At 37.1% G+C, this 16,349-nt stretch overlaps 1 protein-coding gene and 1 long non-coding RNA gene across 3 annotated transcripts in view; one reads left to right on the top strand and one right to left on the bottom strand.

Annotated features, from left to right (window-relative positions):
* The window catches only part of LOC137223814 (uncharacterized), a 38,060-nt gene that overhangs the window by 9,070 nt on the left and 12,641 nt on the right, over positions 1-16,349 (bottom strand). The window lies entirely within an intron of this gene.
* CDKL2 (cyclin dependent kinase like 2) overlaps positions 1-16,349 on the top strand; it is a 35,811-nt gene that overhangs the window by 12,293 nt on the left and 7,169 nt on the right. For both annotated transcript variants that reach the window (XM_067736271.1, XM_067736272.1), the window contains exons 4-12: positions 1,617-1,795; positions 2,907-3,019; positions 4,395-4,534; positions 6,436-6,524; positions 8,363-8,498; positions 9,509-9,807; positions 10,409-10,502; positions 14,262-14,385; positions 14,615-14,721. In XM_067736271.1, coding sequence (XP_067592372.1) covers positions 1,617-1,795; positions 2,907-3,019; positions 4,395-4,534; positions 6,436-6,524; positions 8,363-8,498; positions 9,509-9,807; positions 10,409-10,502; positions 14,262-14,385; positions 14,615-14,721 — 1,281 coding nt within the window. The remainder of the gene's footprint in view (positions 1-1,616; positions 1,796-2,906; positions 3,020-4,394; positions 4,535-6,435; positions 6,525-8,362; positions 8,499-9,508; positions 9,808-10,408; positions 10,503-14,261; positions 14,386-14,614; positions 14,722-16,349) is intronic.

Below are 16,349 nucleotides of genomic sequence, written 5' to 3'. Positions count from 1 at the left end.
ATGCCGCGTAGCAACTAAGCCCACGTGCCACAACTACTGAGCCTGCGCTCTAGAGCCTGCGAGCCACAACTGCTGAAGCCTGCGCTCTAGAGCCCATGCTCCGCAACAAAAGAAGCCACCACAATGAGAAGCCTGCGCACCACAACGAAGAGTAGCCCCCGCTCGCCGCAACTAGAGAAAGCCCGTGTGCAGCAACGAAGACCCAACACAGTCAAAACTAACTAACTTAATTAATTAATTAATTTTAAAAAAAGAAAAGCAGTTCTAGGTAAAATGACACAAAGTATAAAATAACTAACACAGTGATTCTGCCAGTTTTACAAAATATTTTAAATGACACTTTTTGTGTGATTATAAAAGTAACAAATGCTAATGATAGATGCGGGGCTGGCCCTGTGACCTTTACCATGGATGTCTAGGATGTAATAGAAATTGGTAGCTTATGCAAAATGCTCAGCAATGCCAATTAGGATGCTGGTCCTCTGAGTTTACAATAAATATATTTTTTAAAATTTCAAAATACAGTTTACTTATATTAGAGAACTAGGCCTCATAATTTGTTTTGCCCAGCTCTAGAATTTTTAACATTGTCTGCCAGTGTCCTGTTTTCTCCTTCCATAGTCTCTCTTTTAGAAATCATAACCAACTGACCTTGTTTTAGCCTCTTTACATTTATAATTGCTTGATGAGTGCCTCCAATCGGGTACTCAGAAATCCACTTAAAAGCCTATATGGCTAAAACTAAACTACTAATTATTCTTAATCAAACCTAACTTTTTCCAGACTTCTCTATTTTTGGTAATGGACCCACTGTTCTTTTAGTTTCCCGTTTAAGTAAAATATCTGAGATTACTTCCTAAATTCTGTTGATTCTTGATTTAAAATATTTCTACACTGCACCTCTTCCTTTCCATTCCTTTGAGCACCAGACTAGTTTAGGCCCTTATCACCTCCTAGTTGTCCCACTGCTCTTCTTCCCACTTCTAGTCCCCCTCTCTGCTTTACCGTGTTCATGGCCAACATCTTCTTTAAACACCTTGTTGGTCATGTCACTTCCATAGGTTCCCATGGCCCTGACACAAGCTCAGACTTCCCAGAGTGGTAGTTGAAGCAAAACCTAGTACATAACCTCTACTCCAGAAAAAACATTTCCCCAGCATCTCCTGATCTATTCCCATCTTCACTCTTTTGCTCTTTTTGTTACCCTCACTTGGATCGCCCTTTCATTTCTACATTTATCCAGGTCATACTAGTGTTAAAGACCTGTCTTAGAGCCCACCCTTTTCCACAAAAATTTTCCCTGACCAGCCCAGTCTTCAATGACAGCTTTCCTCTCTTAGTCTTGAGAGCAGTCCTTATCAGAGCAATTGATTTGGTAATTAATAATATATATTTCATCCAATATCTTTGATCGTTTAAATAAAATTTTAAGCATAAATGTTCTTTTTTTCCCAACTAGGTCCCAGGTTCTTTAAAGCCAGGAACAGTTTTATAGGCTTTTATTTGTACTTATTATAGGGACAAAAGCAGTGCCCTGCATATGACAGGTGCTCAAAAATAATTAGTTTGCTTAACTTGATGTGCCAATATATTTCATACTCTGCTTTTTGTCTTAGATCATACACAGAGATATAAAGCCAGAGAATATATTAGTCTCCCAGTCTGGTGTTGTCAAGTTATGTGATTTTGGATTTGCGCGGACACTGGCAGCTCCTGGGGAGGTTTATACTGATTATGTGGCAACCCGATGGTACAGAGCTCCAGAACTATTGGTTGGTGATGTCAAGTATGGCAAGTAAGACATGAGCAAGGTGGGCGGTGGGGAGGGCAGATTTAACTCTCTTTTCTTGATAAAATGGAACGTGTTTTTAATATGATGAAAGATCCCTCTAACACAGAAAGGAAATTTTCAGTTCAGAGAACTTTATAAAGTTATTTGTAAACATTTTTGGTGCTTCCCCTTTGAACATTCTTGTGAAACAAGTTGGTGTGAGTATAATTATTTTAAAGGTAGGGAAATCAAGGTAAGTGGTCTGTTTTTAATAGTAAGTTAGAAATAGGTATATTTCTCACTTGTAAAGAGAGGTAACATTGACCGGGTAAGTCTGACACTTGCAATGAGGCAAAGTAGCGTGGGCAAGGGTGAGGGTAGAAATGGAACTGAGTGAATAGTTTTAAAAACATAAATCGTCTTCATAAATGAATTCTTCAAAGAAGAAGGGATTGGAAGTTTTACTGATTTTGATAGAAATTGTTCTAAAATATTTTTTGCAATTTCTCTGTTTTCAGAGTACAGTTCATTTAATATTTTCTTAATTACTCTGAGCTCTCGTTTTACCGCCATACTGTCACTTTTGTACCATGTTATAATTCCACTATGACCTTAAGCAATTTCAAGGTAGTTGTCCCTATGGTAATGATGCCGGAATATTCTTTAAGTTTTTGTGACCGATTTTTAAGACAGTTTTTCTATTTCCCCCTATTAGCTTTCAGTTCTCCTTGTTGTTTGTGTTCGCAACATCCTTCTCCTTCTGGTATGCTGTTTTCAGCGTATGGTGGGATAGACCGAGGAACCTTGTCAAAATTATGTGCGAACAAAAAATGAATAGCCACTGAAAGGAAACCCAAAAGGCTTATTTTCAGAATAAAGTATACTTAACAACTGTTTTGAGTCTTCGGAAGTCTTTTCCCTCATGTCACATGATTGAAGTTTCTGGAAATTTGATTTATGTAAAATTGGAAATTAACACTTTAAGTGTATAGGGAAATGTATTTTGTAGAGTAATCTAAGGCTTACTACTACTTTTTTCAGTACCAAGAATACCAAATAGTAATATGCAGAACAGATTCAGTCATAGTAAGCATAGTAGGATGCCAGGTTTTATACCACATTGCTTTTCTTTCAGGGCTGTTGATGTGTGGGCCATTGGCTGTCTGGTAACTGAAATGCTCATGGGGGAACCCCTTTTTCCTGGAGATTCTGATATCGATCAGCTATATCATATTATGTTGTGTTTGGGTAAGATTATACGTCTGCATTTTAAATTTTAGTGATTTTTTTCCCCTATGTTTTTGTTTGTTTATATTTATTTTACAAGCTGTTGGTACATTAAAGATGATACGTGTTTTGAATGGGTGTAGGGAGCAAGTAGGAAAAACTCATCTATCTCTCTCTTTATATATATATTCAGTCATTCTCAGTCTGGCTTTTGTCTATCTGACATATTGTCCTAATCATGCTCTCACCTGCCCTCCTGCCAACTCCCCCACTAAAGAAAAAAGCAAACATTGTACATTCTCTCTGCACTTTTGCATTCAATAAATCACATGTAGAGAGAATACAAATGATCATATTATCTTTGGGTCAGCAAGCATTTGTGTTATATATCTATTACCCTCTTTCTCATCTTCAAACTGAGAGACACAGGGACTTCCAAAGTAATTTTTTTTTTTTTTTTTTTTTTGCGGTACGCGGGTCTCTCACTGTTGTGGCCTCTCCCGTTGCGGAGCACAGGCTCAGCGGCCATGGCTCACAGGCCCAGCCGCTCCGCGGCATGTGGGATCTTCCCGGACCGGGGCACGAACCCGTGTCCCCTGCATCGGCGGGCGGACTCTCAACCACTGCGCCACCAGGGAAGCCCCTTCCAAAGTAATTTAATCTTGCTGCAGTTCTGACTTTTGTTGCTAGTGCTTTGGACAGAATTTCAAAGCTAGACTATCAAAGTCATCTTACATTTCTGTTGGGTGATGGAGTTTGTAAAATAGAAATAATGGGTAATTACTTGAGGGTTATTTAACTCTTAGATTTTAGTTTCCAGGTTAGAAGTTCAATAAACAATACAATGGTTTCTTATAGCAGAATTTTTATATATATTTTATATTAGGTTAGGTATTAAAGTTGAGAGAGAAGATAAAAGTGATCAAATCAGCCCTTAGATACAGATACACTGGGCAACAATTAAATTCTTAAAGGGTGGAACTTATTTATCTAGATTAGATTCTGACCATATGACTATTAATATTCTCATCTTTGGTCAGCACTTTATGCTTTGTAGTTAGAAATGCAGTGCTGGTACTTATATCTAAGAAATTATACAATGTTCTTTACCTGTGCTTTTCCTATACTCCCTTGCGTCTTCAGTTCTATGTATAGTAGCGTGTGAACTTTTCTGAATGAGTATGTTGAGATAAGAATGTTAATTTCTTTTGCGTTGACTTATGTCAAAGCCACCTAAAGACTGCCAGGCGCCACCACAATAAGAACACTGTGTGTTCGGTTGTTTTTGCATGCGGAGAGAATCCCCGCTCTACAAGCTGTGTTACACTCATCTCTACTCCACACCACCTGTCCCATGATGCGTAATGACAGAGATATATGCCGTTCTCACTGCCAGGTAATCTCATTCCAAGACATCAGGAGCTGTTTTATAAAAATCCTGTGTTTGCTGGAGTAAGGTTGCCTGAAATCAAAGAAACGGTTCCTCTTGAAAGACGCTATCCCAGGCTCCCTGAAGTTGTGATAGATTTAGCAAAGGTAATCGTACTTTTTCTTTGCACTTTCTGACAGGGAATTTACATTATGGAGATTTGATTTTCTCTTCGTTTTTTCTTGTCCGGTTGATCTTTTAGGACAACAGTTTCCTCTGATGATTTAAATTTTTGTACATTTTAAGAGTTTTATTTGGTGGGCATGGGGATGGAGGGACTTCAGAGATAAAGACCTGAAAATTTTGCTTGTTTTAAGAAACGATTTCATATTATCTGGCAAGTCTTAAGTGTGAAAACATTCTCATAATGACATGTTTTTAATGTTTAACATTTAAAATGCAAGCCTTGTGTAAGTGGAAAAGAAAAGAAAAATAGGGTAAGAAAATAAAAAGAAGGGTAGAGAAGCAGGAAAATATTAAAGTCTAAGGCATAGGATCATGGCCTGTAGTGTATTGTTAAAAAGGGGCTTTTGCTTAACCACTAGATTCACTGAAGCTAATTTTTAAATGATCATCACCTTTGCCTTGTATTTGATTGAGGAAGACTTTAGGGAGATTCTCACTGGATCAAATTGTCTCTAAAAGTGGACCTTTTGGAATTATTCGCTCAACAATTTCTTATTAGTTAGGATTGTCCAAAAGTGTTGATAAACTAAGTATCTCTAAAAGAGCAGGGTCACATAACATTTACCCAAGATATTTTTTGCTTTTTTACTTCTTTAAACAACTCATTTAAAAAAAGCTTAGTAAGCTTATAACTAATTATAACAAGTTCTTAGAATAATACATTGTTATTTTTTTACATAGTCTAACAGATACAAATATTTTTCATTGAGACAAGCTTTATGATCTGTCTGTGAAGAGATTTAAAGGGAATAAAGGTCAAACAATATTGTCCAACTTATATCCCTTATGGTAGAATCATATAACTTTTAAAATATTTTATTATAAGAAATCTCAAACATAGAAAAGAAAGTAGAAAAAGCAGTGGTGTAGTGAACCCTCACGAGCTAGTCATTAGCTACAACAATTAACAGTATCTGGAAAATGTTTCATCTATCCTGTCCACACACTCAGCAACTTTTTTGGGGGGAGTATTTTGAAGCGAATTCCAGATATTATATTATTTCACTTATAAATGCCTTAATTATTTGTAGACTTTTCTTGTTCATTTAAAGCTACTTATTGATAAGTCCCTTCTATTCTTACTGGCAGTGAGTGGTTCCAGTGAATCAGAACACGATATAATAAAATCTATAATAAAATGAAAGAACATAGATAAAATCAAATCATCTATGTCAAGTATCTAGCACAGTAATAAGCACAGAGTAGGTTCTTTCCCTTCCATTCTGTAAGTACTTTAAATTTTAAAAATTCACAAAAATTCTTTAATATCATAAAATATCTAATCAGTGCTCAAAATTTCATTAATTTTCTGATAATTTCTTTTTATAGTTTGAATTAGGATCCGCATGAAGACTAGAGTTCGCAATTGCTTGATATGTCTTTTAAGATTCCTAATTTACAAGCTCTTCTTCATCTCTTTGTTTTTTGTTTAAACCTTGCCATTTATCTGTTAAAGAAAATACGTTGTTTGTCCCTTAGAATTTTCCACATAGTGTAGTTTAATATGTTCCTTGGTGTCCTGTATTTTGTATAAACTCACAGCAGAGCTAGAGCTCGATCAGAATCAGGTTGATTTTTTGGCAAGACCACTTCATAAGAGGTTTGTATATTTCTGTCCAGAGACACTGAATGTCTGGTGTTCTTTCTTTTTGTGATATTAGTAACCATTGGTAGTCATTGTCTAGATTTGTGCTTTATTATTTATCATTTATTATAGATGTTTAAAATTCATTGACTGTGAAAAGGAATTTTCTATATTTAGAAATGTAAGCGTAGGCAGTTTTTCTTTGATATGAACTGTATGTATTCCTTGGTTTCCCAGAAATGCTTGCATATTGACCCAGACAAAAGGCCCTTCTGTGCTGAGCTCCTGCACCATGATTTCTTTCATATGGATGGATTTGCTGAGAGGTATAGTACTGTGTTTTCTAGGTCATACCAACCTAGAGTTAAAGTAAGGCCCCCATAACAGTACATAACTGTAACAAACAGTATTTCTCTTATTACTCTACCCACCTACTATTACAGGAGCTCAAATATTTACCACCCTACCTCCATTCACCCTTAGCAATAGTGTATTCCTAAGAGTGGTCCCCTGCATTCAGTAAATTAGGGCTCTTGGTTTTCACGAAGCAGTCCCTTCATGCTTTCTTTCTGTCTCCCCCTGGTGACATCTACCACTCAGGTCACTGATTTCTGTGTTGCTACCAGCTGTGTGATGCCATCATCTTGGGTGCTGATGCATTTGCAATGGTGCCATCTCGTGTTGCTGCTGAACTCATACCACACCCAGTCCTATGACACTGCTGACACTGCTGATGTGCTGGAGACCTTGATGTGCCAAACCTGTAGGTGCCAGAGCGGCTGGCATGGTCTCCTGTGCTGTTCCAGCTGCTGGCATCAGAGCAGCTGACAAAACAGAAAGTAGTGAGATGAGTGGCAATGACATTGCTTTATATTTTTGCAAATCTATTTACTATCTAGCTGAATAAAAGATAGCTGGGTTCTCATATTTGCTTCTGCATTCGATTACTTGTGATACGTTGTTTTGGTTGAAATAAGTGGAGAAACTCTGGCCTCATACAAATATGTAATTGGAAAATGGAAGAGTATTTTAATAGCCCTTTTAGATTACTGTGGGTATTCTTCTTTGATTCTATACCAAAACTGACAGTGGTAGTTTCTTTAACGTTGCTTGCATTGTGGAATCTGAAACCATACCAATGAACTTCTTATCCCGTTACATTAAAATCCACTTGTCTAACTTGCACTTTGAATTGACCTTTTACCCATGCGTGCTTTTGTAGCATGATGCATTAGTCATTTGGAAAATATTGTTTTGCTAAGTTATGCAGAGCTTTAGAATGTTGATATTTTATTATACAATATCAAAAAGTCATATTCTCTCTCATCAGAAAAGTCTGTAGTATTAGGAATCTGCTAAGTTCATGGTAGTGGAGACAAGTTGAACAGAATTCTAATTTTGCATAAAAATTTGAATTTTATCATTGATGCAAATATTATCAGTCGTTTTCCTTGAAGTAACAATCTCCTTTGTTCATTTTTTTAAAAGAAAATATCTGCTGAATACCACAAGTCTGAATAATAATAATAATTTTTTTTTCTGTCAGTCTTTCAAGTAATAATGTTGTTCCATGAAAAATGTGGCTAGTTTAGCTTGTATCTCAACCAGTTACACAAGTGCTTTTCTTCAGACAACCATTGCACTTTGATTTGCAGCAGAGGTACTTTACGCATATTCCTATTTTGTCACACAGAATGTGGAAAAAGATATGTTCAGGGGTTTAGATTTAATTAAATAAATATATATATGTTTTACTGCTCCATCAGGGACATTCTTAAACAAAACTGCCCCCCACCCCTTTTAACCTGAGAATGTGTGGCTAGGAAGGATACAATAACTGCTAGTAAAGTTTGGTGCCACTGCTGCAATTCTTGGTAAGCCACCTGCAATTTTACCCCCCACTGCTTTTTATACCATCAGTGCAAATGTCAACATGGTGAAAAAGAAGTCGCCTTCGTAATAAGATGAGAGCTTTGACCTCGTGAACCTCCTGAAATGTTCTCAGGGATTCCCAGTTCTGCAGACTACCTCATTTCTTGTTTTGAATAACACAGTTGAGTTTAATACTCAATTTTTAAAAATAAATATCTCGAAAACCATTTTTTTTCTAGATTTATCTGTCTCATACAATCTTATTTTATTGACACATGTAATTTTTATGTAGGTTTTCTCAGGAACTGCAGTTAAAAGTACAGAAAGATGCCAGAAACATTTCTTTATCTAAAAAACCCCAAAACAGAAAGAAGGAAAAGGAAAAAGATGATTCCTTGGATGAAGAGAGAAAAACACTTGTGGTACAGGTAAATTTCCATGTTTTAATGTGTATTAAATTTTAAATTTAATATATCCTTAAATTTGGGGGGTGGGGGGCAGGGAATAATGAAGATCTTAAAAGTTTCCTGAGTGGCTAACAAGTTAACTTTTAGCTTACTTGTAAAAATGTATCTTTTCTGTAGACATTACCGGTTTAAAAAAAATCTTAGCATATCATGTACTGAATGCCTACTGTGTGCCAGTCTGTGCAATGGGGCTTGTCAGGAAATCACTCTCATCCAAGAGCATTTAGACACATGCGTGCACACCCACATGCAAACACATGGACACAAACACATGCACACACCATTTTTTTGCCTTAAATGATAGGAAAGAAAAATGTAATTTTTAGAATTTTATATAAAGTAGAGCATTTAAAAATTGAGATTTGGGTACTCAATTTATTTAAAGTTTACTTTTCTTGGTAATTTATCCAGAATCTGTTCTTGGTAAGATAATTCAAATCTACCACCAACCCACTCCCATTTCTCAAGTGAACCCAAAGAAGAATGAGTCCTCAATTCTGTGTTCCCTGACTCTAACTATATGAGAACAAAAGCGAGCATGTTTGAGTCCTCTTCCATTGTTTTCCACTGAAATATAAATGTGATATGTGTGTATATCATTAAATCTGATATATATATATATATATATCTCAGAGCTAGTGTGAGTTTCATTTTCATTTGAAATAGATGTCTGACTGAGAATCCCGGGTTTAATTATAATTCCATAGGTAGAATAAGAAAAACTGGATCACAAGAAGGTGATATCTCGGGCTTCCCTGGCGGTCCAGTGGTTAAGACTTCCAATGCAGGGGGCCCTGGTTTGATCTCTGGTCAGGGAACTAAGATCTCACATGCCGCACAGTGCAGCCAAAAAATTTTTTTTAGAAAGGGGATGTCTCTGGAATTCTGCTTTCGTTGATAAAATACTTTATAGGACAAGGTGATTTTTCATTCTCCTCAGATCATTAATGTTATTAACATTTTTGTAACAGGATACAAATGCTGATCCCAAAATTAAGGATTCTAAAGCATTTAAAATAAAAGGATCAAAAATGGATGGAGAAAAAGTTGAAAAAGTCAGTCGAGCTTCAAACGCCAGCTGTCTCAATGACAATGGGATGAGCCACATCAAAACAGTGCCTTCAACAAGCCTCCGAGATTGCAGCAATGGCAGCGTGGGCCACACAAGAAATCCAGGCATGGCAATTCCTCCACTTACGTACAACCTTTCTGCGGTGGCTCCCACTGTTAATTCTGGAATGGGAACTATCTCAGGAGTTCAGAGTTACAGGTACGAACTAGGAAAATAAGAACAAAATGTTGTTTAAGGAAAGGACATCTTTACAAATTGCAAATATTTATCAATTCAACCACATGTAGTATTACTCTCAGGTTTCTGAATCCTATTCACTTTTGTCAGGTTACTGTTTCAAAAGACTTCTTGGCTAATGTGATAAAAATGATTAGCATTTGATCAAAAAATTTACCTGAGTCCTAAGAAAATAAGGTGGTATTATTTAAGGTGAAGGAATCTATAGCTATTTAGTCTAATAACACAAAAGGAGTTTGTCATTATAAAAGAGATAATTGGTTTTGAGCATCTGCTGCTTCATGGCATGGCTGTGGGCATGTAATGGTACAAAGGAGCTCCTGTTGGGAATTTTGCAGAAAGGAAGGTAATTTATTGGCATTGAAGGCTGGGTGGGAGGCATGAAGGTAGTGGTAAAGGACAGAATGTTTCACCAGATCTGTGAGCATTGTATGTTTTTAAGAGTAGGCATTAAATTCTGATTGAACTGCATGTCACTTGATGTTGGGTCTTTTGATTTTGTGCTTGAAAAAAATAATTACTGCTGGGTCTAACGCAAATTTTTTTGTGGCTTTTGTTACAGAGTGGATGAGAAAACCAAGAAGTATTGTATTCCATTTGCTAAACCAAATAAACATTCTCCAGCAGGAGTTTATAATATTAATGTGACCACATCGGTAAGTGAACTGTTTCAGAGGCAGAAGAGCAAACATTAGTCATTTCTAGACTTCTATTAATAGTAAATATGATAGTGAAGAACTGAGAGTTTTATTGAGAGACGTATCATAAAGTGGAAACTTAATGATGTATATATCATCCCAGCGTGTCAAAATCATAAATGTGAGAGACAAGTTTAAGTTTCATAAGTCTGGAAATTTAAATATAAGATGTTATTGTTATATAGAATGGATAAACAACAAGATCCTACTGTGTAGCACAGGGAACTATATTCAATATCCTGAGATAATGGAAAAGAATATAAAAAAGATATATATACGTATAACTGAATCACCTTGCTGTACAGAAGAAATTAACCCAATATTGTAAATCAACTATACTTCAATAAAAAAAGATGTTATTATTAAAATGATATCTGTTTTAATTTTTTCAGTAATGGTAAAGTTTCTTAACCTAATGCTTGGTGATCAGTTCTTTTTTAGAGCAGATGAGAAGATAAGTTGTCTTATCTCACCCACACCAGGTTTCTGGTGGAAATAGTCTATTTATTCATTTAATAAATATTGATTATCTATTATGTTTAAGTCACTGAAGAAGAATGTCAGTCTTTCTCTTCAGGAATCTCGTGGTTTAGTAGAGAATCAACACATTAAAACAGTGTCAGATTGCAGTAGTAGAAGCATGTCAAGATTCAGAGGTCTTCTGAAGGTTCAGAGCAGCGTTATTACGCTGAACACAGCTGCCAGAATGCTTCTTTTTAAAGTTAAGTTGAATCGTCATTGTTCTTCCACTCAAAACCCTCCATTGGCTTCTCATCTCTGAGTAAAGACCAAAGTGCTTTTAGGGCCTGTTAGTCCCTGAGTGACTCACTCCCTCATCCCTCTATCCCACCCCTGGCTACTCTCATTTTTGATCACTCCATTCCAACCACATTGACTGCCTTGTTATTCCTGGAACATGGCAAGATATACTCCCACATATGGGTTTTTGTACTTGCTATTTCCTCTGTTTTAGAACATTCTTTCCCCAGATAATCCAAAGAATTTGCTTTTTCTCCTCCTTGGCTTACATGAAACCTTATTGTGAGGTCTTCCCAAATATTTTAACTCATTTTGTCTATTATTCTCTCCCCTCCCCTTGCTTAATTGTTTTTCTTCCATTGCCTTACCTGACATCCTCTATTCTCTTATTTATATATGGTCTGTCTCTCCCTCCCCCTGCCCACTACCCCGAATGTAAACTTCCAAGGAAGGATTTGTGGTTTGTTTGTTTTCCTCACTGCTCTGCCCCACACCTAGAACAGTGTCTAACGCATTGAAGCTGCTTAAGAAGTGTGGTGAATAGATTTTTCTGCCAGGGAAGGGGAGGTATGGGTGTATTCCCCAAAGAGTATTTTTCTCACGAATTTCCCTTCTCTACCTCTCCCATTATCCTCAGAGCTGAAAAATATAGCCTTCTTTTCATCTCTCTCATGATTGCAATTGTTTTTCTTTTAACTATTCTTAGCCTATAATTTCGGTACCCATAATACTTTCCTTTTTGATATATCCTACTCATTTATTTGTGGATATTTTTGTGTTTTACCTTCCTGGTCTGCTCTGGAAGATTATTTTGATCAGCAAGTCTTTTCAAAGTAGCTGGCTCAATACCATTTTGCTGGAATTGATATTAGCCTTCTTTCAGGCATTGCATTATCAATGCTGGTTGATATTCTTAGATCTCATTTCTGTTTATCCTTCTTTGGAATAGGCAATCAAGAAAGGAGGTAAAGATTAGTAGGGAGAAGACCCACTGGAGTCTTTTCTTAATGAAAATTAACCGAGGCAGAACTAAGGCTAAACTTTCTTCAGCTTCTAGGTTGAACATCAATAGCCTTCTCCCATGCTTTATGCCCTGATTCTGAGATGTGAATACATATATTATTATAAACATCTCTTATGTATTTTATGTGTCGCTTTTTTTTTTTTTTGGTAAATTTATTTATTTTTGGCTGCGTTGGGTCTTCATTGCTATGTGTGGGCTTCTCATCACGGTGGCTTCTCTTGTTGCGGAGCACGGGCTCTAGGTGCACGGGCTTCAGTAGTTGTGGCCTGCGGGCTCTAGAATAGGATCAGTAGCTGTGGCGCACAGGCTTAGTTGCTCCGCAGCATGTGGGATCTTCCCGGACCAGGGCTCGAACCCGTGTCCCCTGCATTGGCAGGCAGATTCTTAACCACTGCACCACCAGGGAAGTCCATGTGTTACTTTTTGAGTATATAAATCTAGTAGTTTGGACTCATTATTTTATTGTTTTATACTTGCAGATAGTTTTTTTTTAACTAATTATTTTATTTTACAGCTGATTTGAACCTTGAGCCTTAGCACTCATTCTATTAAAAGAGAAAATAGAGGGGGCTTCCCTGGTGGCACGGTGGTTGAGAATCCACCTGCCAATTTAGGGGTAATGGGTTCGAGCCCTGGTCCAGGAAGATCCCACATGCCACGGAGTAACTAAGCCCTTGTGCCACACTACTGAGCCTGTGCTCTACAGCCCATGAGCCACAACTGCTGAGTCCGTGTGCCACAACTGCTGAAGCCCGCTTGCCTAGAGCCCGTGCTCTGCATCAAGAGAAGCCACTGCAATGAGAAGCCCACGCACTGCAACAAAGAGTAGCATCCGCTCTCTGCAACTAGAGCAAGCCCATGTGCAGCAACGAAGGCCCAACGCAGCCATAAATAAATAAATACATAAATTTATTTTTTTTTAAAAAAGAGAGAGCAAATAGAAACAGCCAAAAGAAAGACACTCAAAAAGCTCACTACAGGACTTTTGAAGACTTTCTGAGAGGCAGAGTAGCATAATTCACAGAATATTAAACTCGAGGTATCTGGAATCTCAGTGGCTTGACACTGTCATTATACTCTTTGTGTGTATATTTCAGTATACATATATATATGTGGATATACATGGACATACATAGGATTTCATTATCTATATGTGGTTTGTTTCCTTTTAGTAAATCATATAATCTCTCTATGTATCATCTGTTTTGAAAATGTGGAAAAGAATGTAGAGTTTCTGTGATTCTCAAATGAAACAGATTGGGAACTTGTCAAAGTCATAAAGGTGCAAAAGCGAAGTGCTGCTGTGCTGTTCTTCTCTTTACTATTTTTCCAGACTTTATCAAATATGAAGTAATAGTGCTTAGAAAGATTAGGAATATGATTGAAGTTATAATTTTATACTTAATAAACTGTATTTCTAGGAAAATGATATTTGCTAACAGTGAGGAGTAAGACAAGGACAGATGTAAGAGAATGAGTCACAAGATTATTATTGGGAAAGCGAAAAATGTGCTAGGAGATGTGATATACATGACAAGATGAACTATTCAAAATTCATGTGGCAACAGCAACTATGCTAAAAAGCCCAGCAAGTGTCATAAGACCTGACCTTGCTGGCCTGAAAGACCAGGACACTGATGCCCATCTTTTAACCTCGTACTGCTTGCCAGGACTTACACTGAAGTTTGGTGGGGGGAGAAGGAGAAACATAGCAACCAACCAATCTGCTTGTTAGTAATTTTAATAGATTTAAAGAGGAAGAGGTTTGAAATAACTGGATGAAATTGTTTGGTATGTTATTAGTGTTCTTCAAATTTTGTATTATTCTAGCTTTTCAATTCTATAAATTTTAGGATATGAACATAGTAGTTATGAAAGGGGGCAAGCTTACCTGGAGGCTAATTCATTTGTGTTAACCATTCTGATGATATTAGGTTGCTAGTGAAAAGAGTCTACTTCAGGCAGATAAGAAAAGAAGGGAATACTCAAAGAGAGATGTCCGTTTGCCTGAACTAAACTATAATCATCTCCCTGAACTAAAAGCCTTGGAAGGCATCGGTATGTTTGTAACGCTTTTACTTTTTCAGCCCTTTTGTTTACATTATTTAAAATGTATGTTAAGTAAACTAATAGAATATTAAAAATTTATAGTAACTTTACATATTTAAGTATGTGAAAATGTACAGACTTATGTACAATAAGTACATACCAAGGGACAGATACTGAATGTGAAGAACTAACAAAAACATCTGATTTTCTCACTGTGTTTATGGTTATTTTTATCTAGCTCGAAATTCCAGGCTAATAAAGAAGGAGAACAAAAATCTTTCAGAATCTCGAATTCCTTCTCTGGTCGCTATTGACTTGCACACCTTCAATACTGCATTGCATCAGGTATAGAAATACTCTCTGTAGGACGCATGGAACTCGGGTCTCTCTCATTTTTCCTTTCAAAGTGTCCTATGGAGAGTTTGCTCTTAAGAATTGGGCAGGTTTATTAGTGGGATCTATAAAAAGTTTGCTTGTTAAATTTTGTTTTATGGTTCATTGCATTAAGTACCCTTATTACATATATATTTACATGAACATTTCCCAGTTTACAGTGATCAATTTTTCATAGATTAAAAAACTGTGTGTGTGTGTGTGCATGCATGTGTGTAGCCTAGCTATGGCTTTAATATAACTATAGGCTTTATGGTAGTTTATGATATTTCACTGCATTAATACCAAAGTTGTTACCTTTCAAAGAGTGAAACCCTTTTTGGAATAGTTTTTGTTTTGTTTTGTTTTGTTTTTTTGTGGTACGTGGGCCTCTCACTGTTGTGGCCTCTCCCGCTGTGGAGCACAGGCTCCGGACGCGCAGGCTCAGCGGCCATGGCTCACGGGCCCAGCCGCTCCGCGGCATGTGGGATCCTCCCGGACCGGGGCACGAACCCTCGTCCCCTGCATCGGCAGGCGGACTCGCAACCACTGCGCCACCAGGGAAGCCCTGGAATAGTTTTTATTATCTTAAAATGTATTCTCCATTTGACACTTTTCCCCGGGGCAATCCATTCCATTCATGCTAAAGATTTTCTATTCCATATAGTCTTTTGCTATAATTCCTCTTATCTCTTCAGAATATTTATGTTTCTGCTACTTTTATATAAACAACAGTCATATCACTAAGAAAACCGGCCACCTTTTTAATCTCCTGAGCCATCCATAACTAACTACAAACTTGGGATATGAACTATTGAACTTTCCCTTTACTTCTTCAGACAGATTTTCACCTTTGCTTGATGCTAGGCAACTTTTGTTTTGGAATTCTCCATCCTCATTGTTTAAGGATTTCCATTTCATAGACAGCCCCTGTAGGTAGCCTCCTTCTCTATGCCCATGCTTTTTCCTACTGTTACTCTTTAAATTATTTTGTAGAGCTCTGCAAACAAGGGGAATGATATTGTTGAGGATAACAAATTGCAGAGGCAGTTACCCAGTGATTCTGAAAAAAACGTGTACAGACCGCTGCTGCTTTTGCCTTATCTCTTGCCAGCAATTTCGGGAGCAACATCGTCAAAGCTAAACAAATTCCTGTTGTGTGAAGATGAATCACTGCCACAGATTTTACATTGAGGGACTACAGAGTCTCAGGAAATTCCCGTATACTTCTAAACTTAAATATGGATTTTAAAGCTGCAGAATTTTCCACTTGCTCTTTGTGAGCACACTATTGTTCAAATCACTTTTCAGGGTTGACATAGCTCAATCTAGTTTCATGCAATGGAAGAAAGGCTTTGGCTGCCTTCCCACTTCTTCAATATTTTTATTTCTCGTTCGGAACTAATCCTTTTATATTTATACACTGGTTCTGCATTTTTACTCTCAGTTTATTTGTTAAATTTCCATTTGCATTTAAAATAAAGAAGAAAGTAGGTGTAGTGAAAAACACAAATTAACACCAAAGTAACACGAGCTTGTGTCTGGAAAATCTGAGTGGAAAGAGAACAGGAGACTGAAAGCAAAAGGCCTGCTGGCAGAGG

This window comes from Pseudorca crassidens, chromosome 4, assembly GCF_039906515.1.
Source record: "Pseudorca crassidens isolate mPseCra1 chromosome 4, mPseCra1.hap1, whole genome shotgun sequence".
NCBI classification, from domain to species: Eukaryota; Metazoa; Chordata; class Mammalia; order Artiodactyla; family Delphinidae; genus Pseudorca; species Pseudorca crassidens.
Note: the sequence above shows the minus strand (reverse complement) of the source record. Positions and strands in the feature narration are given on the sequence as shown.